This window comes from Nerophis lumbriciformis, linkage group LG10, assembly GCF_033978685.3.
Source record: "Nerophis lumbriciformis linkage group LG10, RoL_Nlum_v2.1, whole genome shotgun sequence".
Taxonomy (NCBI): domain Eukaryota; kingdom Metazoa; phylum Chordata; class Actinopteri; order Syngnathiformes; family Syngnathidae; genus Nerophis; species Nerophis lumbriciformis.
This window is the reverse complement of record NC_084557.2, coordinates 19,864,475-19,889,690: the sequence shown is the minus strand read 5'-3', so window position 1 is coordinate 19,889,690 and position 25,216 is coordinate 19,864,475. Positions and strand designations below refer to the sequence as shown.

Here is a 25,216-nt window from a genome sequence, read left to right as displayed (position 1 = left end):
TAATTATTTAAAGTATTCTTTTTTTATGTAGAAAGTGCTATATATTTTTGTATAATGGGTGGTGGTAAATGCACCCTTCAGATATTGAGCGCAAACGGACAATCCACCAAAACAAGAAGAAGAAGGTCGGGTGTATCGGAATTGGGAGTACAGGACACTGATCGCTGACTTTGTGGAGTGGTCTCAGGCGAACCATCTGCTCCTTAATGTGGACAAGACCAAGGAGCCGGTCATCGACTTCAAGAAAAAAATGACTCTTGTGGAGCCCATCAACATCCAGGGCCAAGAGGTGGCCGTAGTAGGGCAGTACAAGTACCTGGGAGTCCACTTGAACTGCAGACTGGACTGGAAGGGCAACAGCAAAGCTGTATACAAGAAGGGCATGAGCAGACTCTTTTTCCTAAGAAAGTTTAGGTCCTTTAATGTGTGCATCAAGCTGTTGGAGATCTTTTTTCAGTCTGTTGTGGCCAGTGCCCTGTACTTTGTAGTGGTTTGTTGGGGGAGCAGCACCAGCAAAAGGGACAGAAACCGGATTGACAAACTGATCCGGAAAGCTGGCCAAACTATTGGCACGCAGTTGGGGGCGTTTGTGTCAGTGAGGGACTGGACAAACTGCTCGCCATCATGGACAATCCTGCCCACCCACTCCACCAGACAATTGAGGGACAGCAGAGATCATACTCCAACAGGCTCCTTCAGCTTCGTTCCCACAGTGTTCGATTCAAGAACTCCTTCATTCCGCACTCCATCCAGCTGTATGATCACTCGCCATACAGTACATTTTTAGTCTACTTTATACCTGCATTATCATTTCCATCCTTACACTTTCCATCTTTTGTAACTGAGCTACTGTGTGGAACAATTTTCCTTGTGGATCAATAAAGTTTGTATAAGTCTAAGTCTCAGTCTAAGTCTAAGAAGAGGAGGACACAGGATCGTTGTTTAACAGTCTGCATGTTGGCCTGAGAGATTCTTGTCCTTTTTTTCTTGTCTCATCTGCTCAGCTACCAGCTCGTGATGAAAATAATAACACCTAAAGTTAATTATGGTGATGAAATTGCTGTAAATCAGCATATGACTCATCCTAATGTGTGGAGCACAAATATTTTATCTTGACTTCATGCATGCACCTTCACTTATTGGCTGTCTTCCCTTCTACCTTATCAGCGTTACCTCTTGTCAGCTGTGTGCTCCGTCAGCGAGCCTGCTCTATGTCATGCTTGACACATGGGGCCTGATCTACTAAGATCCCAAACGACAAGTGGCGTGTGCAAACTACAAAACTGCCTATTAGTGGGTGTGTTGCGGTTGATCTCACTGGGAGTACAATTGATAACCAGAGCATTTGACATGTGACATCACATGGACAAAGATAAGACCTTTTGGAGGAAAGTTCTGTGGTCAGATGAAACAAAAATCGAGCTGTTTGGCCACATTACCCAGCAATATGTTTGGAGGAGAAAAGGTGAGGTCTTTAATACCAGGAAAACCATTCCTACCGTCAATCATGGTGGTGGTAGTATTATGCTCTGGGCCTGTTTTGCTGCCAATGGAACTGGTGCTTTACAAAGAGTAAATGGGACAATGAAAAAGGAGGATTATCTCCAAATTAACCTAAAATCATCAGCCCGGAGGTTGGTTCTTGGGCACAGTTGGGTGTTCCAACAGGACAATGACCCCAAACACACGTCAAAAGTAGTAAAGGAATGGCTAAATCAGGCTAGATTTAAGGTTTTAGAATGGCCTTCCCAAAGTCCTGACTTAAACGTGTGGACAATGCTGAAGAAACAAGTCCATGTCAGAAAACCAACACATTTAGCTAAACTGCACCAATTTTGTCAAGAGGAGTGGTCAAAAATTCAACCAGAAGCTTGTGGATGGCTACCAAAAGCGCTTTATTGCAGTGAAACTTGCCAAGGGACATGTAACCAAATACTAACATTGCTGTATGTATACTTATGACCCAGCAGATTTACTCACATTTTCAGTAGATCCATAACAAATTCATAAAAGAACCAAACTTCATGAATGTTTTTTTGTGACCAACAAGAATGTTCTATCACAAAAATATAAGAGTTGTAGAAATTATTGGAAACTCAAGACAGCCATTACATTATGTTCTTTACAAGCGTATGTAAACTTTTGACCTTGATTGTGTGTGTATATATATATATATATATATATATATATATATATATATATATATATATATAGCTATATCTCACAGTATATGTGTGTGTATATATCTATATGTGTGTGTGTGTGTTTCACAGGTTTCCCTGCTCTTCAGGGGAGTTTACTGAGTTTATTGAAGCATCTGTGGCTGTCACATACAGTATGTATAGGGTACATTACATGGGTGCGTGGTATTTGCTGAAGGTGTGACACAGTCGTGCCCTGCCTCTGTGCCGACATGATGAGACCAGTTTGTTGCGTTTGTTTAATGTGGACATGTTGGGGTGGTATATAATATTTATTTTTTCTTTCAGGAAAAGGTTACGTCTTCTAGTTTCACTGTTGTATGGTGAGCTACATGCAACAATTTGCCATGTAATAGAGTAATCAATAGGGATGTCCGATAATGGCTTTTTGCCGATATCCGATATTCCGATATTGTCCAACTCTTTAATTACCGATACCGATATCAACCGATACCGATATCAACCGATGTATACAGTCATGGAATTAACACATTATTATGCCTAATTTGGACAACCAGGTATGATGAAGATAAGGTACTTTTAAAAACAATTAATAAAATAAAATAAGATACATAAATTAAAAACATTTTCTTGAATAAAAAAGAAAGTAAAACAATATAAAAACAGTTACATTGAAACTAGTAATTAATGAAAATTAGTCAAATTAACTGTTAAAGGTTAGTACTATTAGTGGACTAGCAGCACGCACAATCATGTTTGCTTACGGACTGTATCCCTTGCAGACTGTATTGATATATATTGATATATAATGTAGGAACCAGAATATTAATAACAGAAAGAAAAAACCCTTTTGTGTGAATGAGTGTAAATGGGGGAGGGAGGTTTTTTGGGTTGGTGCACTAATTTTAAGTGTATCTTGTGTTTTTTATGTTGATTTAATAAAAACAAAACAAACAAACAAACAAACAAAAAAAACCACAAAAAAAACGATACCGATAATAAAAAAAACGATACAGATAATTTCCGATATGACATTTTAATGCATTTATCGGCCGATAATATCGGCCTGCCGATATTATCGGACATCGGACATCTCTAGTAATCAATGTTATTGTCTTTAGGAGTTCATATGTACTTGCTCATCTCTGTGGAGCTCCTGAGTTGGGGCCTACGGAATGATGCTGTGTGATTGTTATAACGGGTTTTGAAGGTATTTTCTGTGAGCCCGATATGTCTCCGTGTTTGAGTCGTCTTTGCGGGTGACGTTGGCTTGATAGACGACTGATGCTTTCTCAACAGTTTCCGTTAAGTGTGCAGTTCAGCCTTTGTCTGCAATTGCAGTTACCTGTGGAGTTGGGGTCGTTAGTGGTGTCGGCTGTCTGTCTGGGTGTGCTCAGTATCTCTTTGTTGTGTGTGTCAATGGTTGCTTGATATTCATCATGCAGCTGTAACGAAGACCCGGTCTACATTAAGCCGGATAATTATTTAGCCTAAGCCCCGTTTCAGCCACGCTAAATCATCGTTTAAGGTCCCCCTCCTTGGATAATTTTTTACACGGGTAAGTGCGCCGGGTATTTCTTGAATCTACGGACTCATTGATTGTTTACAAACTGAGTTCCTAGAGGAAGTGACACCAGAAAGACCACGCCCCGCACAGGAAGTGACGCCAGAAAGAACGCACCACAGCCAGCTTCATGATAAAGCGGTTTCGTAACTCAGAGCTAACCACAGGAAATATGGAGGCGAGTCATCCAGACATGACCGGGTTTCTCCTTCCGTCTACATAGACGCTTGTGGAAATCACACATGAATACCTTAAGAGAAAGCGATTGCAGCTATTTGGGATACAACACTTCTCAGACGACAGGAGAACTTTCCAATGTGCAGGTCAGCTGTAATTCTACTTACCGAAAACTTTGTCTATTTGTCGAAGGAGAGACAACGAGAATGCTCCCGTGGATGTGATTAAAAAAAAAAAAGGTAGGGTGTGCTTTGTATTACCTGGTCGTTGAGGGAAGACTGTGGAAAACGGCGTATGCTTTTGGACTGGCGAAGCTCAACGTCTAGGTCCAGAGTATATAAAGTCACCAAAAAGGAATGGACAATGAAGGTGAAGGCAAAAGAGTGAGGAGTGTCCTGACCAGATATCTAGATGCTGAGATTGATTAATGTAAAATGTTCTTTAATACATTGTTTATTTTCACATGTCCATTAAATATGTGATTAATTTATGATGGCTCAGGTGTGATTCACTACAATAGGGCCCCACAGCACACTGGATTCCAGTTAATTGAAATACCACAACACTGGATATTGTTCAGATAAGTTACATTTAAGAACTTGCACACAAAGCAACACTGGAGGTGACTATGACGTGCGCATTTTCCGCGCATGCGTACTAGGTCGGACGGAGGAGGTGGAGGGGGTCTTAAACGACCATTGTGTGTGTGTGTGGACAAGGATAAGGTTAGGTGGGATTTAACCTGGATAACCTTAGCCGGCTTAGTGTATAAGCGGCCTAAGTTTCAAAGTGTTCCTGTTGATTATCTTAGTACATGTTTTTTGAGGGAATGGCCTGTCATTTAGTGCAAGGAACTTATGTCCAATATTCGTGCTGACATTTTTGCTGAACGGGGCGCTATACCAAAGTATGTTGTACCGTTTCCCGGTTTTTCTTGTTTTAGTTGCTGGTGCGTCGTATTGGAGGGTGTGTTGGTATCCACTTTCGTTGAGTGCTTTTTGGTATGGAGGTGTTGCTCGGTTGAATGATTCTCTGTGATGACAAGGTTGACAGCCTTCTGTTGATGCCGACTGGGATGTTCCAGGTTGTGCAGGCGGGTGATTGCTGTCACAGTGTACATATTGTAATGTGGTGTGGGGTTTTGTGAATGGCCGGGATGTTATTGCTCAGGTTGAGTGTTACATCCAGGAAGTTTACAGTGTGTTTCTTTGCCTCGGTTGTGACCCATAGTCTGTTATTTTTGAAAATGCGGCATATTTCTTTTTTTAATGTTTTCCAAAGCCCTCGGTCTGGCATTGGAAACGGCCAGTCCATCGTCTCTGTACACCTCGGTGTTTATTCCCAATTTTGTGAGCTGCGAGAGGAGGACGCTTCCTATTCTTTCGCACGTTTCGGCCCCTTCATAACTTCCCATTGTCACGTCGAATACGTAACGAACGCATAATTAATGATCTCAGCGTCGGTGGTGGACAAAATGGGACCATTTCTTGCGATATTACAAAGAGTACAATGATTCCTTCTTTCATATCGAGTACATACGACTCTTGTACTTGGTATCGTTACAGCAGATGTATGTATAGATCCATCTGTTTGTTTACATTGAGGAGCGTTAGCTTGGTGTTAGCAATTAGCTATTGTTTCCTCCTACGGTGTGTAGTAAAGCATGTTTAGCTATTCATCGTCCAGCAGGAACGATACTTGTGAGAAATGTAGTCTATTTGTTTTCATGGAGGCGAGGAGTAGTGATTTAAAAGTAGTAGGTTGTTAGCCGCTAGCTAGATAGCTATGTTTGAAAGCATCTCACAGAGTTCATAGCTTTACATCTATCGTTTGTTTTTAAGCCAAAATACAGCCAATCTGCTTCTTATGTCTCCACACTGTCTGCTTGTAAGTACTCTGTACGTGTGCGTTGTCAAACGTGCGCCCCCTACTGTGTTACCAGCAATGTCACAACATAATGTCCATTTAAAAAAAAAAAAAAAAGTACAGGTATTTTTCAGTGGCACTATAGTCATACTTGCCAACCCTCCTGATTTTCCCGGGAGACTCCCGAATTTCAATGCCCCTCACCAAAACCCCACGGGGCAACCATTCTCCCGAATTTCTCCCGATTTCCACCCGGACAACAATATCTGGGGAAGTGCCTTTTTGCCTTTAGCGTCCTCTCTCACCTGAAAAGAAGACTATTATATATGTCTCCGTTATCCTTAAGTTTATCTATAGCCCATAAAGTAGGCAGGCACGGAGATATTTCTCAGCGTGTGTTTTTTCCAGCCGGCATGTTAATACACTGACACTCAACATCCGGATTCCCATAATGCATTGCTTCAAAAATACGGCAAGTAGTAATGTCCAAAAACATAACAGAGACGAAGCATTGATTGATTGATTGATTGATTGAAACTTTTATTAGTAGATTGCACAGTTCAGTACATATTCCGTACAATTGACCACTAAATGGTAACACCCGAATAAGTTTTTCAACTTGTTTAAGTCGGGGTCAACGCAAACAATTCATGGTAAGAAGAACGAAGAAGAGACATGGTGACGACGAGTAAGAAGAAGAAGTAAGCTTGCAAGTTCCAAAATGATTGGAAAAAATTATTTCAGTTCATCCAGGACAGCTCGAAGGGGTATGCTTCCTGCAAGTTTTGTAGATCAGACTTCTCCATTGAACACGGTGGCGGAACGGATATACTCATTCATGAACGGATTATATATATATATATATATATATATATATATATATGTATGTATGTATGTATGTATGTATGTATGTATGTATGTATATGTGTGTGTGTATGTGTTTGGAGGTCTCAAGGTTGGCAAGTGTGTCTATAGTACCTTTTTTAACTAATTAGTGCCGCGGTACTTTATTAGTACCGGTATACCGAACAACCCGACTACAAAATGAGCAATATTGCTGCAAATTTTGCAAAGAACAAACAAAAAATCGTAGCTCTTTTTGGAAAAAATATATAAATAAATGAGATGAGCTTCAAACATTGTCAATGTTACTGTTAGCTTTAAAAGATGTACAACCCTATGAATTATTTGCACTTTTTTCTGTGTAATGAATGTGTGGACTGTCCTGTTTACATGTTGCAAATTGCCGTAATAAAGTTAACATGGAAATTGGTTTAAATTATCGCAGATGTTATCCCTGCTCATTTTATCTATCTACTTCAAACTGTGGTACTGTACATGTACCACTAGTGGGAGGTGGGCTCCATCTAGTGGTATGTCAAAAAATCACTAGATTAAAGTTGAGTGTTTTATTTTCCTATCGTCAAACAGTGTAACTGTTCAAACTGTGTGTAATGTCAGTGGCCAAAAATATTGAATATACTTGTTAAATAAAAGCTCTGCCTTGTTTTTAATGACTACTTAGGTCTCCTACGCTATTACGCTAATGTATTTTAATGTTGGTCTAGGGTTGTACGGTATACCGGTATTAGTATAGTACCGCGATACTAATGAATCATATTCGGTTCTATACCGCCTCTGAAAAGTACTACACCTAACATCCACTGTAATGGTACAAAGTACAGTAGTGTATCTAGTCGATACTACTATGATTACGTCGATATTTTTTGGCATCACATCTTCTTTCCTTTTTTTAAAATGTATACTATGTTTATAAACTCAGGAAATATGAACCTGGACACATGAGCACTTTAAATATGACCAATGTATGATCCTGTTACTAGTTGGTATCGGATTGATACCCAAATGTGTGGTATCATCCAAAACTAATGTAAAGTATCAAACAGAAGAATAAGTGATTATTACATTTGAACAGAAGTGTAGATAGAACATGTTAAAAGAGAAAGTAAGCAGATATTAACAGTAAATGAACAAGTGGATTATTAATTTATTTTCTACCACTTGTCCTTAATAATTTTGACAAAATAATAGAATGATAAATGACACAATATGTTACTGCATACGTCAGGAGCTAAATTAGGAGCCTTTGTTTGTTTACTTACTACTAAAAGACAAGTTGTCTCTTATGTGGGCTCTGTACCGAGGATGTCGTTGTGGCTTGTGCAGCCCTTTGAGACACTTGTGATTTAAGGCTATATAAATAAACATTGGTTGATTGATTGATTGATGTTCACTATTTTATTTAAGGACAAACTTGCAATAATAAACATATGTTTAATGTACCCTAAGATTTTTTGTTAAAATAAAGCCAATAATGCAATTTTTTGTGGTTCCCCCTTTATTTAGAAAAGTACCGAAAAGTATCGAAATAATTTTGGTACCGGTACCAAAATATTGGTATCGGGACAATACTCAGTTTGTCATTATGGTGGTACCAAGAGAGACACTTTTGCTGGTGCTGGGTGAAAACATTTTGAGAACCACTGGTCAACTTTGATGAGGTGATTGTTAGTGCTGTGACCATTAAATCGATCAGGAAAAAAGCTCTTATTTATATTGTTGCTTCGAGTGTAACTAATAGAAATTTGAAAAAAAAAGGCCTTGTGCTAACTCAGCAGATTTAGGTCAGTGTTGGAAGTCCAGACAGATCTTAACAAGAACATATGTTTTTTTTTTTGTTTTTTGTTTTTTGTTCCACTTGCTGAGTGATTTCCCTTATCTGTCGAGGACATGATAATCTCGGGGCGGATTTGTGGCGTGACTGGCAAGACTTTCCTTTTTTTTTGAAGAGGTTGGTTGCCGACCATCACGCAGGGTGGGGGCACGTTGAGGAGCAGCTTCTCCACGTTCCACCACGCCCCCCTTCCCCCCTTGCCCCCTCCGCTGGATGCCGCTGTCCGGCGCTGTGGTGCTGAAAGCTGCAAGTGAGCAAAGCCACCAGCCTGCAGCGCTGCAAGGACCTTCTGCAACAGCGCAGTGCTGCGTGGGGGTGGGCCAACACGCGACCCCCCCTCCCCCCAGGATGCTTCAAGTTCAGAAGTGTCTCACGGAAGGATGATATCAAACTATGAGGAGATTTGTTTGCCTTCATTTCCCCTGAATCGCCCGGAGGCAGCGTTTATGTAACTTGCCGCCAACATGATTTGGGTCGTTTCCACGCTGCTGTGTTGCCTTTCCACGCCGGCGGCCGGACACCAAACACCGCAGTCGCCGCCGTCCTTTCACGGCCACGTTTTTGAGAACTCGCCGGCGGCTTCCAGAGTGAACGGACTGAGCATCCCGGCCAGGCGCATTAACGCGCAGAGAGGCTGCCGCGGGACGCACCTCGCCGTGCGCGGCAACGGCAGCGAGGATTTCCGCGCCTTCGCCCACCACAAGCGCGGGGATATTTTGTTGATGACCTCCAGGGTCTTGGACCGGGAGCTCCGCTCGGAATACCGGCTGAAAGTCGCTCTGTGCTGCAGCTCCTGCGCGTCAAACGCGGCGGTGCTTGTGGGTGTCGCGTCCGTGAAAGTGGACGTTTTGGACACGAACGACAACACGCCGACTTTCGCGCAGTCAGACGCCGTGCATTTAACTTTAAATGACACCACGGCCCTCCGGAGTGTGGTTTGCACGCTGGCAGCCGTGGACGCGGACAGCGGCAAGAACGCAGACTTGACGTACAGTTCTGTGCCCGAAAATGGCACTTTTTACGTCGTCCCCAAGACAGGCGACGTTTTGTTGCTCGACTCCCTCCTGGGGGTTCAATCTGCTGTTGAATTCCGAGTTTTTGCCACGGATCACGGATGGCCCCCCTTGACCAGCAAAGGCGTAGTGGTCACCGTGTCTGTGCGCAAGCCCAGGCCAGAGAGGTCCAAGCGCGCAACCAGTGCGCCCCTGGATGCCAACTCTGTGCCCCTCAACGTGTCCGAGGACGCCAGCGTCGGCTCGGTCATAACCAGCCTGAGCCCCGGCAGGTTCCAGTCTGCCAGCTTTGAGCTCCTTTCACCGGAGTCGCGGAGTTCCCCCGTGTCTGTGGGCCACGACAGTGGAGATGTCATCATCACCAGGAGGCTGGATAGGGAGTCGCAAGCTTTCGTGGAGCTCACAGTTAAGGTTCAGGATAAGCGAGGTGTGTGGATATTGCATTGTGGTGCTGCTGATGTCCTGTTTAATGAAAACCCACGCACATTTTGACACTCGTATCTGGAGCTTCACTCTCCATCACCCAAACGATCACACTCACTGACATTGCAGAAAATATTTATTCCACAGGTGTGCCTGCGTCTACATAATGTTTGGTTATGCCCCCCTGAGGGTACAGAGCATTATTCACACCCCACTCAACCCCTCTTAATTGAAATATTTTTGAGAACCTAATATTTACTTATTTAAGCCTGCTCAGTGGCCTTGTGGTTAGAGTGTCCGCCCTGAGATCGGTAGGTCGGTAGTTCAAACCCCGGCCGAGTCATACCAAAGACTATAAAAATGGGACCCATTGCCTCCCCGCTTGGCACTCAGCATCAAGGGTTGGGATTGGGGGTTAAATTACCTGAGCGCGGCCACTGCTGCTGCCCAGTACTCCCCTCACCTCCCAGAGGGTGGAACAAGGGCATGGGTCAAATGCAGAGGACTAGTGTGTGTGCGACTATCCGTGGTACTTTAACTTTAGCATTATCTTTACAAGCCACTGTATGAGTTGCATTCAGAACACAATCACTTTATTAACAAAACAGATAAATAAACAATTTAATATAAAATGTATTAACTCAATTGGTAACATTTAAGCTAGACTGCTTAGTGTGTGTGGTTCTCAAAACAGAATAAAAAGGAATGTGCAGTTTTATAGTGTTACAGTAGTACCTCATTGGTTCTTTGACAGAGCTCTAAAAACTATTGTATCCCAAATGAATCAAAATCAATTTAAAAACAGGACAATTTTAACACGTAACATACCTTTTTTAAAAAGAAAAACTTCTAGTTAAGAAATATTGTCTAAAAAAACAATACAATATAATGCAATTCTAACAACTAGTTTGATGAAGTAACACAATATTTTTTTCTTGTAGTGTGGATGTCTATAGTACAGTATGGAGGGGATTCATATGGATGGCCTCATTCCTGGGTGGAACTCCCACGTGAGGGAGTGGAGGGGATTAATCATTTTGCAATGCGTTCTGCTGAAAATGATAGAAAGCGAACACTCGACAGTATATAGCAACTGACACATTTTTACAAAAGTTGGAATTGCCACAAAACATTAAGATATTCAATAGGCTCCAGCACCCCCCGCGACCCCGTAAAAAACAAGCGGTTGGAAATGGATGGAACACTCTACTGCCATCTGGCAACTAAAATAGATAGTGCAGCCCCCCCGTACCCCCACAATTATTTGAATTTCACGTGTCGAGTGAACCGTGACAAATGGGGCCATATGGATCCCTTTTCTATTGTAACTTCTTCCAGCTGCATCAACAAATAAACACACAACAAACACACACTAAGCAGCTCTACCATATCTTCATAAATAAGTGTCCACAGTTTAAATATTTTTTTAAACATTCTTGGCTTGTGTTAGACTCATTCTGCTTCAGTATGGTGCAGACTAGCTGGGGTGCTTTGCTCCAACTGCTTCATCAAAACTAATTTTTGATGATTTGTTCCTGTAACTCAATGAATAACACCCATTTCGTCTTCTTCTCGTCACTGTCCTACATGCTCAACAAATCTTCCTTCCCATGCATGGAAAAACTAAGTTATGTCGATCTCTAACTGTAAGATAATGCCAACGAGTAAGACCAAATATTTTGGCCGGCCCTTATGGGGTTCACTGTGACCAAATAATGACGGGGATGCTTGTAATTCCAATTTTTTTTAGCAATTAGCCGAGAGACAACTTACAGCTGGAGTTCCACATAACTTGGGAAGGAAGAAAGTAAGTGTGAAGGAAGGTGCTGAGAAGAAGTGGATTATATTCATTGAATTCAAGGAATAAATCATTAAACTTGGCGAAACGATTCGATCGTATCACTGCTAGTCTGCACCATACTGAAGCGGAATGAGTAACGCCGGCCACAAGTGTTAAAATAATATCTAAACAGCGGACATGTATCCATGAAATTATCTAAAAGCTGCTAACGGTGTGTATGACGGAGAAACATCTAGCAAGAGACACTGTACAAGGTAAATGCTGTTTATTATAACATCATAAAACTACTGCAGTTTGTATTACATTTGATTGTATTGTTTTCATACATTTCCTATCTAAAATACCTATATTTTTTAAACATGTGTACAGAGGGAAGGAGACGATACATACAGGATGGATGTCGTTTTAGCTCTATTTATAATATATGAACAATATATATATAAATAACACAATGAAGTGTGTAATAAATCCAAAATGTGTGTGTGCGACTATGTGTGTGAGTTGGCTGTTGTGTGTTACCGGAGTGTTGAGCGAGAGGCGGAAGTCCTGGAGGGGAAAAGCAGGCTAGAATGTCCGTGAGACAGGCAGATAGTCGAGGTGGTAGCGAGGCGTCAGAGGTCCGTGTCCAGGCGAGAGGTCGAGATCCAAAAGGCAGCCGAGGGAACGCGGGAACAAGACACACAGCTCGTAAAGTGAGAACAAAGGCAGGGTGCAAGGACGGCAGGGAGGACACGAGACAATGAGCACGACGGGGGGGAAACACAGAGAGCAAAAGAGTGTGCATAGAGCTTGACGATTAGGCTTTCTGTACTGAACAGGTAGCTACGTTCTGGCGCGGGATAGCAGGTTGTGCGGGCTTATGAAGGCAGGTCCTCCGATCAGTTGCGCTGATTGCTGGCGATTGTTTGCAGCTGCTTGCTGCAGCCGGACTGGTGCTGAGCACTGAGGTGCGCTCGGCCGTGACACATATTGCATGTTTGGGATACAAGTGCTTTGATTTAAGAGCTCCGTTTTAATCAATTTAGCGCTTAAGTTGAGGTACTACTGTATTTTCATCAGCCTTTATGAAAAATGTTTTCCATTACAAATACCCCTGAATGTTTCTAAACATTTTGCACATCCTATTTTGCCGACAAGAAAGTGCAACTTTTGAATGCGTGAGCATTAATAACTTTGCAAAGGCCAACTTGACTTGGATATCAACAGATGACCTTAACTTGTGGAGTAGTTGTCTTGCATGTTCAGTCATTCCCATAAGTGCACTCAGATGATGTGTGAATGGGTTGTTTGCTGTCCTCCTGTGCCAGCATCTACCATTTAAGTGTGAATAAGGCCAATTTGTCAAATAACTTGAGTATTTCGGTGGTTGAAATGCGCTGCCTAACTGCACGCAGACTTTTCAATCAAGCCATTTGTTGCTTGGAGATGTTTGATGTTGAATAGAGTCTTTGGTGGACTATGTCCTTGATTGACATAGTTGGTGACTGTGAAGTCATTTTTTTTGGAGCTAATCCTTGCAGAGTGTTCGCACCACTGTGGCCCTCCCGCTCTCATATACTGGCATTACCCCGCTAATCCTCCTCTCATTCACTCTCTAGGCTGAGGGATTTGAAATAGCACTGCCACAGTCTGACAACTGCACAAATTAATGGCAGAGAGGTGCGGTTCATGCAAGCTTTTTTTTTTTTGTTGCAAGGTGCACCAGAAGAATGGGGCCACATGAGGAATAACAAATTGATGCCTTGTAATTGTGTTGCACACTGCAGGGGATCATTGTTTTCTTTTTAATTGCATGTCGACGTTTCACTGCACAGTGGGCTATTTAGTAATTGCGTACCTGATTGAATTCTATTTTTGTATGGAGATTTTTTTTTTTCGGAAAGGAAACATGTTTAAGATTTCCGGCAACATCCTGTCACAGGTATATGGGAGTAATAAGCTGCTCTTGCCTGAGAGACACTCGAATACCTTCCTCCATTTGATCTCTCCCACCTCTGTAACTCTCTGCTCCTGATCAAAGGCCTGCCATGTCCTTTATGCTTACTACAGCTTTCCAGACAGAATCCTGATGGTTGTCTGGGAGGACAGGCTCCTTTCTTCTGCTCGCTTCCTTCCAAATCCTCGCAAGCAGATGTCTGATGGAAGCAGCCCTACTTACCTGATTTGAATTTTTACACCTTGCCCAATCTCCCATATGAATTTGCTACCTGGCGCCACATGTGGGTTTGCATGTATTGTTTTGTACAGTTCTGACCCTCCATCTATAAAAGAGGTTTCAAACAGCTTCTTTCTACTTGCCATACGACATAGGGCCTCATCTACTAAAGGTTTGCATGTACAAACCCCGTTTCCATATGAATTGGGAAATTGTGTTAGATGTAAATATAAACGGAATAAAATGATTTGGCAAACCCTTTTCAACCCATATTCAATTGAATGCACTACAAAGACAAGATATTTGATGTTCAAACTCATAAACTTAAGTGGACCGACACCAGCAGATGACATGGCACCCCAAACCATCACTGATGGTGGAAACTTTACACTAGACTTCAGGCAATGTGGATCCTGTGCCTCTCCTGTCTTCCTCCAGACTCTGGGACCTCGATTTCCAAAGGAAATGCAAAATTTGCATGGTTGGGTGATGGTTTGGGGTGCCATGTCATCTGCTGGTGTCAGTCCACTCTGTTTCCTGAGATCCAGGGTCAACGCAGCCGTCTACCAGCAAGTTTTAGAGCACTTCATGCTTCCTGCTGCTGACCTGCTCTATGGAGATGGAGATTTCAAGTTCCAACAGGACTTGGCGCCTGCACACAGCGCAAAATCTACCCGTGCCTGGTTTACGGACCATGGTATTTCTGTTCTAAATTGGCCCGCCAACTCCCCTGACCTTAGCCCCATAGAAAATCTGTGGGGTATTGTGAAAAGGAAGATGCAGAATGCCAGACCCAAAAACGCAGAAGAGTTGAAGGCCACTATCAGAGCAACCTGGGCTCTCATAACACCTGAGCAGTGCCAGAAACTCATCGACTCCATGCCACGCCGCATTAACGCAGTAATTGAGGCAAAAGGAGCTCCAACCAAGTATTGAGTATTGTACATGCTCATATTTTTCATTTTCATACTTTTCAGTTGGCCAACATTTCTAAAAATCCCTTTTTTGTATTAGCCTTAAGTAATATTAAAATTTTGTGACACACGGAATTTTGGATTTTCATTTGTTGCCACTTCAAATCATCAAAATTAAATGAAATAAACATTTGAATGCATCAGTCTGTGTGCAATGAATAAATATAATGTACAAGTTACACCTTTTGAATGCAATTACTGAAATAAATCAAGTTTTTCAAAATATTCTAATTTACTGGCTTTTACCTGTAAAGTGGGTTCCGTTGTAAATGCACTGCTTCTAAAATGCCCATATAAAGTGGTACGTCGTTGTCTGCTGCATCTTTCAAAATGTAGAACACCACAGGTAGGGTCATGATAACATGAATGTTCAATAAATTAGTGTATCCAAGGTGAAAGGCATACACACAGAAACCTCATTTACATTGGGCGGTCTGCACAGTCTTAGTAGATCATACGCAACACGCCCACAAATAGTACATGCGATTTTATAGTTTGCACACGGTATTCAGCGCATTGTATTTGGATCTGTATTGTACATGCTTGGTATGCCAGAAATACCTAAAAACAAAAAAGCCGTACAAAAATGATTATGAGCATGAACATTTTTTGGTGAATTTTATGACAAATCCCACCCAGAGCTACACCCCTCCCCCGGCTTGGACAGTCAGACCATCTTTCCCTCCTGCTCTCTCCTACCTACACCCCCATCAGACGCCAGGCCAGGCCTATCACAAAGACTGTTATGACCTGGCCTGACGATGCACTCCCCAAACTTCAGGACTGCTTCCAACACACAGACTGGGACCTCTTCCAACAACAGGAGCTGGAGACAGCCACAGGAACAGTGCTGGACTACATAAAGTTCTGCATCGGGAATGTGACTGTGGAAAAAACCATCCGGGTTTACCCCAACAAGAAACCCTGGATGACCAGCCAGGTCCGCACACTCCTCAGGGCCCGCGACGCAGCCTTCAGGTCAGGGGACAGGGCACTGTACAGTGTTGCTAGAGCCGACCTGAAGAGAGGGATTAAAAAAGCAAAGGCGGACCACAGGAGGTGCATAGAGTCCCATCTGTCCAGCAAAAACTCACGGGAGGTGTGGCGGGGCATTCATGACATCACGAACTTCAGAGGCTGCAATATGACAACTGCGGATCAGAGTGCGACACTGGCAGAGGAGCTTAACTGTTTCTTTGCCCGTTTCGAAACCCCCTAGCGACACTCATCTGCTCCAGTCCTGCCCCCGCCCCCACCGGGCTCCGGCGCCACTCCACTCACTGTACAGGAGCACAGTGTCAGACGAGTGCTCCTGGCTGTGAACCCCAGGAAGGCTACCGGACCAGACGGAGTACCTGGAAAGGTGCTCAGGACGTGCGCCCACCAGCTCGCTCCCCCCCTCACCAGGATCTTCAACCTCTCCCTGGCTCAGGCAGTCATCCCATCCTGCCTGAAGTCATCTACAATAATCCCGGTGCCAAAGAAGTCTCCCATCACCAGCCTGAATGATTACCGACCAGTGGCCCTCACTCCGGTAATCATGAAGTGCTTCGAGCGACTTGTTCTCCAGCACATCAAGGACCATATCCCTCCAGACTTCGACCCCCACCAGTTCGCATACCGGGCGAACAGGTCCACAGAGGACGCCATCGCTGTTGCTCTCCACTCTGCTCTGAACCACCTGGAGCAGCAGCAGAGCTACGTCCGGATGCTCTCTGTGGACTATAGCTCTGCCTTCAATACAATAATCCCGGACAGACTCTGCAATAAACTGGACACTCTTGGCCTCCCCCCTCTCACAAACGCCTGGATAAGGGACTTCCTAACGGACCGACCCCAGAATGTGAGACTTGGCCCGCACCTCTCATCCTCCCGCACGCTGAGCATCGGCTCCCCACAGGGCTGTGTGCTGAGCCCCCTCCTCTACTGCCTTTACACCCATGACTGCAGTCCGGCCCACAGTGACAACCTTACCGTCAAGTTTGCCGACGATACCACAGTGGTCGGGCTCATCTCCAGGGGTGACGAGGCTGCCTACAGAGAGGAGGTCCTGAAGCTGACGGCCTGGTCTTCGGAGAACAACCTCGCTCTCAACACCAGCAAGACCAGAGAGATCATCGTCGACTTCAGGAGGAGCAGCACCGACCCTGCCCCCCTCTACATCAACGGCGAGCGTGTAGAGAGGGTCCACACCTTCAGGTACCTTGGAGTCCACATCTCTGACTTCTCCTGGACAGTCAACACCACATCAATCATCAAGAAGGCTCAGCAGCGGCTACACTTCCTTAGAGTCCTCGGGAAGTACAACCTGAAGCCTGACCTGCTGCTGACCTTCTACCGCTCGTCCATCGAGAGCCTGCTGACCTACTGTATTACGGTATGGTACGGCAGCTGCACTGCAGCAGACAGGGAGAGGCTGCAAAGAGTGGTCAAGACGGCTCAGAAGATCATCGGCCGCCCTCTCCCCTCTCTGACGGACATCTACACCTCCCGCTGCCTCAACAGAGCCAGTGCCATCATCAAAGACAGCACCCACCCTGGCTCTGACCTGTTCCACCTGCTGCCCTCTGGGAAGCGCTACAGGTGCATTAAAACCAAAACAAACAGGCTAAAGAACAGCTTCTTCCCCAGGGCCATAACCATCCTGAACGGACTGCCCCATTGTCCCTCATAACTGCCTTCTCTTCGGTGCAATAACCCATTCCACCAACCACCCTGTTTTTGTTTTGTTTTTTCATGTATATATTCATTTCACACCATATTCATTGCACTTCTACATTTTTTAAATTTTTATATATTTGCACATTGTTTTTCTAGCATGCACACATCGCACTGTATGGAATGGCCTCAATCTCGTTACCTTGCGTAATGACAATAAAGCTGATTCTGATTCTGATTCTGATTCATTAACCAGATTATCTGTCTTTTCATAATTTCATTGGCTACTGAATGTGTCAGTCATCATTAGATTTCAATGTAATTGTACTGGCCTACGTTGGTCAAAAAGAAGCACTGGTATATTCTTGTGTACAGAAGTTAATAAGCTATTGTTTGTTCATAAAAGGGCCCCTTTAACACTGACAAGATTGGCACTTATTTCATATCTGGACCTAAAAAATATGTCTACAGGTAAAATTCCTCCTAAAATAGACACAGTATTAATTTTCTGCATGTGCATCTATGCAGTTCGGTGCAAACCGGTAATCTTCCTATCCGCAGTCTGTAGATTTGCTCTATATTATAGGTGATACATTATTGTTAATAGTATTATTAGTCTCAACATCTGCTCACCTTTTACCTTGTTTCCTCCACTATTTTTGCTCATGTTTTTTGTTGTATTCTTGTTAGAGCTGTGGGTCCAAGTGGCCGCACTTTGGATACAGTTTGTCTACTGTGTCTCCTTAATTCACAGTACAGTCATTTCCAACACATCATACTTCAAAATTTGCAGCTCTACGCTATCGCAGATCATTTAAAAAATATTCTACATGTTTTTGGCACAAATTAAACATTTTCAAGCATAAAAATGGCTAAATGAACGGAAAATCTCAATACTACAGTTATACTGTATTGACCACTAGATGAGACCAAATCAATCAAAGCATGCTGTTCAGTATCGTGGCCACTGATTGGCTCAGCTTCTACTAGCATTATTATATTAGATTGAATTAGTATTTTTTCTTAATTTTTATGTAAAACTTTTATTTATTTATAAAAAATACACATACATACACGTACACACACAAATACACAGTATATATGTGTGTGTATATATATATATATATGCGTGTGAGTGTATATATATGTAAATGTAAATATGTATGTAAATATGTGTGTGTGTGTGTGTGTGTGTGTATATATATATATATATATATATATATATATATATATATATATATATATATATATATATATATATAATTAAAACAAGTGTAAAGGTGACTATGTGGGTGTAATGTTTAGAGCAGTGGTCCCCAACCTTTTTGTAACTGCGGACCGGTCAACGTTTGTAAAAAAAACCAAAACAGAACAACCCTTTTGTGCGAATGAGTGTAAATGGGGGGAGTGAGGTATTTTGGGTTGGTGCACTAATTGTAAGTGTATTTTGTGTTTTTTATGTTGATTTAATAAAAAAAAAAAAAAAAAAAATTGTTTTATTTTTTAGTTTTTTATTTCTTGTGCGGCCCGGTACCAATCGATCCACGGACCGGTACCGGGCCGTGGCACGGTGGTTGGGGACCACTGGTTTAGAGGGCTCTCATAATAGTAAAAAAAACATATTTAGAAGGTTAACAGTTTTGAAATGTATGTTTATGCAAATATTTGATTGATCATCAATAATTCCTACTTAACGGAAAATCATTGACCACGGTCCGGCCCAAAACAATTAACAGCAATAAACGAGGGATTAACTGTTGTAGCTTAAAACTGAGCCACTTTGTCATTTGCACAGTTGAACCTTGTTTTTTATTTATTTTTCTCAAACTGCTGCACTTCTAATGGAGACTCACATTTTGAACTCCATCCATCCCTTCCATCCATTTCCTACCGCTTATTCCCTTTGGGGTCGCGGGGGGCGCTGGAGCCTATCTCAGCTACAATCGGGCAGAAGGCGGGGTACACCCTGGACAAGTCGCCACCTCATCGCAGGGCCAACACAGATAGACAGACAACATTCACACTCACATTCACACACTAGGGCCAATTTAGTGTTGCCAATCAACTTATCCCCAGGTGCATGTCTTTGGAGGTGGGAGGAAGCCGGAGTACCCGGAGGAAACCCACGCAGTCACGGGGAGAACATGCAAACTCCACACAGAAAGATCCCGAGCCCGGGATTGAACCCAAGACTACTCAGGACCTTCGTATTGTGAGGCAGATGCACTAACCCCTCTGCCACCGTGAAGCCCATTTTGAACTATACTAATCTATCTAGGGTTTTTCCACTGGAACCCAAGTTGACTATCATTTCCGGTTATAAATCGCCTCAACAGATGAGAAGTGTGTATACTTTTGCCTCTCAATGGCTTCTAAATACAATATTTCAAGTTAAGTGAACCAAGAAGTCACAATGGAGCCCCGTGTGTTGCATCGTCTACTGCTGTGAACCTGAGCTAGTTTAGAGAGGTCTGCAGTGCTGACAGTCACATACTGAATGCCAAACAGAGCTCCACCATCAGTTTGAAGAATATTCAAGTCAAGTAACGGATCTTGCGTGCCGACTTTACAAATATCCCCACATACAAGGACTCACGGCTCAAAAAGAAAGGAATGCTATTGTTGTTTTCCTTTTCCATTATGTCCACACATTGCAATCCGGCGTTTCTTACTATTTCATTTTAAAATGCTCCCAAACTGCTGACAATATTTTTTGACATCATAATTGCTTCTACCCGCAGCTTCACTATTAAAGCTATATTGGTGTTATTTCCATAATGATGTGTACCATGCATGGGGATCTGTGTACATTAGTGATGCTGTTTGTTTTCTGCTCATAGGAATCTCTGCTGAATGTTTGCCTTCCCGGTGAATCTTAAACCAGTCGGTTGTAGGGCCAAGAACATTCATGGTTGCTATTAACTGGTGACAACTTTTTTTTTAATAATCCGAGGGAAGTGATTGCACATAAAGTAGTTAAAAACTGATTTATATTAACCTCTTGAGGCATACACGTTGTATTTCATGCTTCTCTTATGGCATCAGAAGGACCACATTGAAATACCAAGGACATTTTGACTGATTTTTTTTTTTTGCTTCTGGGTAATTAAAAACAGTAGTTTATTATTGTCGAATGAAAAACATCTGGATTAAGGCTTAAATCCCCTTCATAAATCTTCTTTGGCAGTCTGAAAAAGCATATCACATGTGAGGCCTGTTGCTATAACAAACCCTACTGACATCATAAAGGTTATTTTTTGTTGGTGTATTTCCATCCATCCATTTTCCATCGCTTGTTACTCCTGGGGTCGCGTTAAATTTTTTATTTGACAAAGGTAACACAATAACATATTTACAACATATCTGGACACATTTGAGTAATGTTTGACACTAAATGCCACATGATATGCAAATATCTGATATATATATATATATATATATATATATGTATGTGTGTGTGTGTGTGTGTGTGTGTGTGTGTGTGTGTGTGTGTGTGTGTGTGTGTGTGTGTATGTATATCTAGCGTATCTAGTCAAAATGTAAACAAATGCCATGGGTGGATCTACACCTGACATCCACTGTAATGATACCAAGTACAGTAGCGTATCTAGTCGATATTTTTTGGCATCACAACATCTTCTTTCTTTAAAAAAAAATATACATTATGTTTATAAAAACAGGAAACACGTCCCTGGACACATGAGGACATTAAATATGACCAATGTCTGATCCTGTAATGACTTGGTATCAGATTGATACCTACATTTGTGGTATCATCCAAAATGTATGCAACGTATCAAACAACAGAAGAATAAGTGATTATTACATTTTAACAGAAGTGTAGATAGAACATGTTAAAAGAGAAAGTAAGCAGATATTAACATTAAATGAACAAGTAGATTAATAATTCATTTTCTACCACTTTTCCTTAATAATTTTGACAGAATAATAGAATGGAAAATGACACAATATGTTACTGCATATGTCGGCAGACTAAATTAGGAGACTTTGTTTGCTTACTTACTAATAAAAGACAAGTTGTCTTGTATGTTCACTATTTTATTTAACGACAAATTTGCAATAAGAAATTTTAATTTATTGTAAGATTTTTGGTTGAAATAAAGCCAATAATGCAATTTTTTGTGGTCCCCTTTATTTAGAAAAGTACCGAAAAGTATAAAAAATAATGTTGGTATCGGTACCAAAATATTGGTATCGGGGCAACACTACATCACACCCAGGGTGGGCGGCATATCGAGTCTGGTGATGGACAGGGGTGTACCAAGTACAGTTACATTTGCCGAATACTCAGAAACTCATTATAATTATGGGAAATGGCTGCCAGGATTATTTTCAGCAGCATAAAATGCATAAGAAGTACTTGTTAATGTAATTTCGGTCATCTGGTCGCTATGGATCTTTTGATGCTGGTCTCTGTTGCTGTTTGTTTTGTACATTTTCGTATTTAAGTGCTACTCGTTAAAGCTTTGATCTTGGTTTTGTACAGCTTTTAGTGGGCTTTGGTCGTTTTACATATATGTATAGAATTATAGTGTTGAGGCTATCATTTTTTATTATCACCAACATAGCCAGAGCCTGGTTGACCCCAATACTGTGATGTGTTAGGCTGGGTTTGCTGTGGGTAGTATGTTTCTACACAGTACAGACAAGGTGGTATGAAAACCCAGAGAGTACATTAACAGTTTCTTTCCTAACTATGGCTCTACCACCACATGACAAACCAGCACACTTTGTTTTATTCTGTTGGGTTATCAAACACAGTGCTCAAATGTGTTTAAAAGAGCAATACAAGTAAGAATAAGGTTGCCAATGACCATAAAACATGGTTTATTAGAAGAGCAGGACAGTTCTGTACACACATTCGAACCAGAAAAATAGACTTGTCATATTGAAGCCTTTATGAATGCTGTTTTTATGTGATAACAGCTGAGTGTTCTGCCACGGCTACTGAGGCATTTGTCATCGTTTGGACTGTCATTGACAGTTTGTGATTAACACTGTCTATTTACATAATGCTGCAGTTATATGTCACCATTGATCGCTTCTAGTGACTACAAGCAATCAAAAGAGTCAGGTCGCAGTCCTGAAATTAGAATCAGATATTACATATGATTATCGTAGTAGCTGGATTAATTACACTATTTACTTTTTCAATTTTGAAGGGCTTTATGAATTAAGTTGGTATGGTATGGTATTTCACTCCTTAAATTCAGACTTGGGCTTTTCCACAACGAAACACACGTTTTGTCCAATTAGACTTTGTCAAGAGTCTGTAACTTGCTAAGTCAAATAGGTTTTCTAACTGCTTGACTGCACAGAGGATTATTTGCAAATACTTGGACAAGAAAGTCTCTACTAATTTGAGAGATTGTGCAAAGGACTCGATTGAACGTACACAAGTCACAGTTGCACACTGAGAGGTAGAAAACTACAGTAGGACCTCAGCTTACGGATTTAATTGGTTCTCTAACGGAGATCTTAACTCAAAACACTTGCGTCTCAAAAGAACGTCTGAAATTGGAATATAATGAAATCCATGTAATTGGTGCCTGGCACCCATAACCGCACAATTTTGACATGTAACATGCCTTTTAAAAAGAAAAACAGACTTTTAGATAAGAAATTGTGTCAACATGTCACCTCAGGTGTCACATGTTCTGTTTCCGTTTGTGTTTATCTCCTCCCCTCACCTGTAGCTGATTGCCATCCATACCTGGTCACGGTGGCTAATCAGCTGGCTTCTATTTATGCCTCCCTCGCCCTTCAGTCTGGGCTTGAGGATTGTCTAGTTTACCGACTGTTACCATGCCTGTGGACTGATGTTACCTGCATTACAGTAATTAAATACTTGTCTTACCTGCATGTCCTCCTCCTGTCTCCTGCATCTTGAGGTCAGAACTACCGCAGCCATGAGAGTTTGACAAAAATATTGTATGAAAAACAATACAATAGAATGTACTAATAACAAATACTGTAATGTAATAATAATAATGTACAGCATTTACCTTGAAGAGTGGACTTCCACGGTATCTCCTTCCAAATGCTTCTCAATCAAACATACCATTAGCAGCTTTTCCATATTTTCCTGGATAAATGTCCGCTGTTTATATATTATTTAACATTATTGGCTGGTGTTGGACTCATTCTGCTTCAGTATGGCTAGCAGTGACACGCTCGAATTGCTTCGCCAAGTTGGTGCTGCACTCGATCATGTGTTTGATGTATCCATCCATCCATTCATATATATTTTAATTCATTGAATATCATCAACTTCCTTTCAGCACTGTCCTTCACACCCATGGTTGGAAAACAAAGTTATTTTGATCTCTCGCTATAAGCTAATGCTAGCGAGTAAGACCAAATGTTTTCGGCGGATCTTATGAGGTTCACTGTGACATTTGTACGGCAGCTAATGGTGGAGATACTTGTAAGTCCAATTTTTGCTTGCAACTTAAAGCATAACAATTAACCGAGAAAAAGCTATTATTTCAAAAAACTTAAACTGAGGCACTCTTAAAAGGGAACTGCACTTTTTTGGGGGGGAATTTTGCTTCTCATTCACAATCATTATGAAAGACATGACAACGGATGGATTTTAAAATGTTTTTATGCATTCTAACTTGTAAATAAAAGTAAGTAAAAGTCCGCTTACAGCAGAGACAATGGGAGCTCCACTATTTTGCCCATAAAAGCCAATAAATAACCATTCAAAAAGCACCAACAATACTCCATTTACATTTCATGACTTGAATATTGACCAAGTATTAGTGATATTGTTATTATAAGCGCTAACACAAACAAACTTTTTATAGCGGCGCTGTGATCACTACTGTGTGCCTATGTTTACTTTGAGTGGCCTGCTGCTTCCTCGCTTCCTTGCTCCCTGTAAGTGTATTGTAGATCATAAATCATGCATCTCACCAGGACAGAAGAAGTCAGAGTAGGTATTCCGACAAGTTGGTACACTTTGACAGCCATATAGGACCAGAAAATGGCCAGAACGACATGAAACGAGCCGTTTTATGCTCTGTGTGAGGATCATGAGACATTCTTCACCTAAATGGGAACATATGAACATCCCAGCAGTTGGCATCCTAACGACAACAGATGTTGCACACTGATGTTTTATGTTTGTTAGCTCTCAAAAAGTCTGCAGTGAGTCATAATCAGTGATGAAGAAAAAAACAAAAACAGAAGTCGTAATGTGTTTTTGAAATTAAAGCGCCGTGTTGATCAAAATTCGTAAATATTAAATGTTAATGTAAATGTGTTTGTACAGCATGTATATAAAACCTTAATGGAGGTGTTTGTATGTTTTTAAGGACCTTATAGGCGGAATTGCGCGGCTCCCTTAGGCTGCATTGTAAGCAAACTTTTGATCGCGTTTATTTATTTTTTTAGAATGCAAAACAAAAAAATAACATCCACCGTCACATCTTTCATAATGATTGTAAATACCGTATTTTTCGGAGTATAAGTCGCACCGGAGTATAAGTTGCACCTGCCCAAAATGCATAATAAAAAAGGAAAACAAAACATATATAAGTCGCACTGGAGCCCGGCCAAACTATGAAAAAAACTGCGACTTATAGTCCGAAAAATAAGGTAATAGGCACAATTCCCAAAAACTGAAGCTCCCCTTTAAGTTGCGCTACCACTGTACTTCTTTTATAACACCCACTGAAAATGCAGAATGTGTTTTATCTT

At 41.8% G+C, this 25,216-nt stretch overlaps 1 protein-coding gene across 2 annotated transcripts in view; it reads left to right on the top strand.

Moving 5' to 3' along the window:
• Positions 1–25,216, top strand: part of LOC133612574 (neural-cadherin-like) — a 347,009-nt gene that overhangs the window by 6,511 nt on the left and 315,282 nt on the right. The window contains exon 1 of one of the 2 annotated variants that reach the window (XM_061970109.1): positions 8,929–9,904. The exons of the other annotated variant lie outside the window; for it this stretch is intronic. Coding sequence (XP_061826093.1) covers positions 8,929–9,904 — 976 coding nt within the window. Of the gene's footprint in view, positions 1–8,928; positions 9,905–25,216 lie in introns of those variants that run through there. 2 annotated transcript variants of the gene reach the window in all.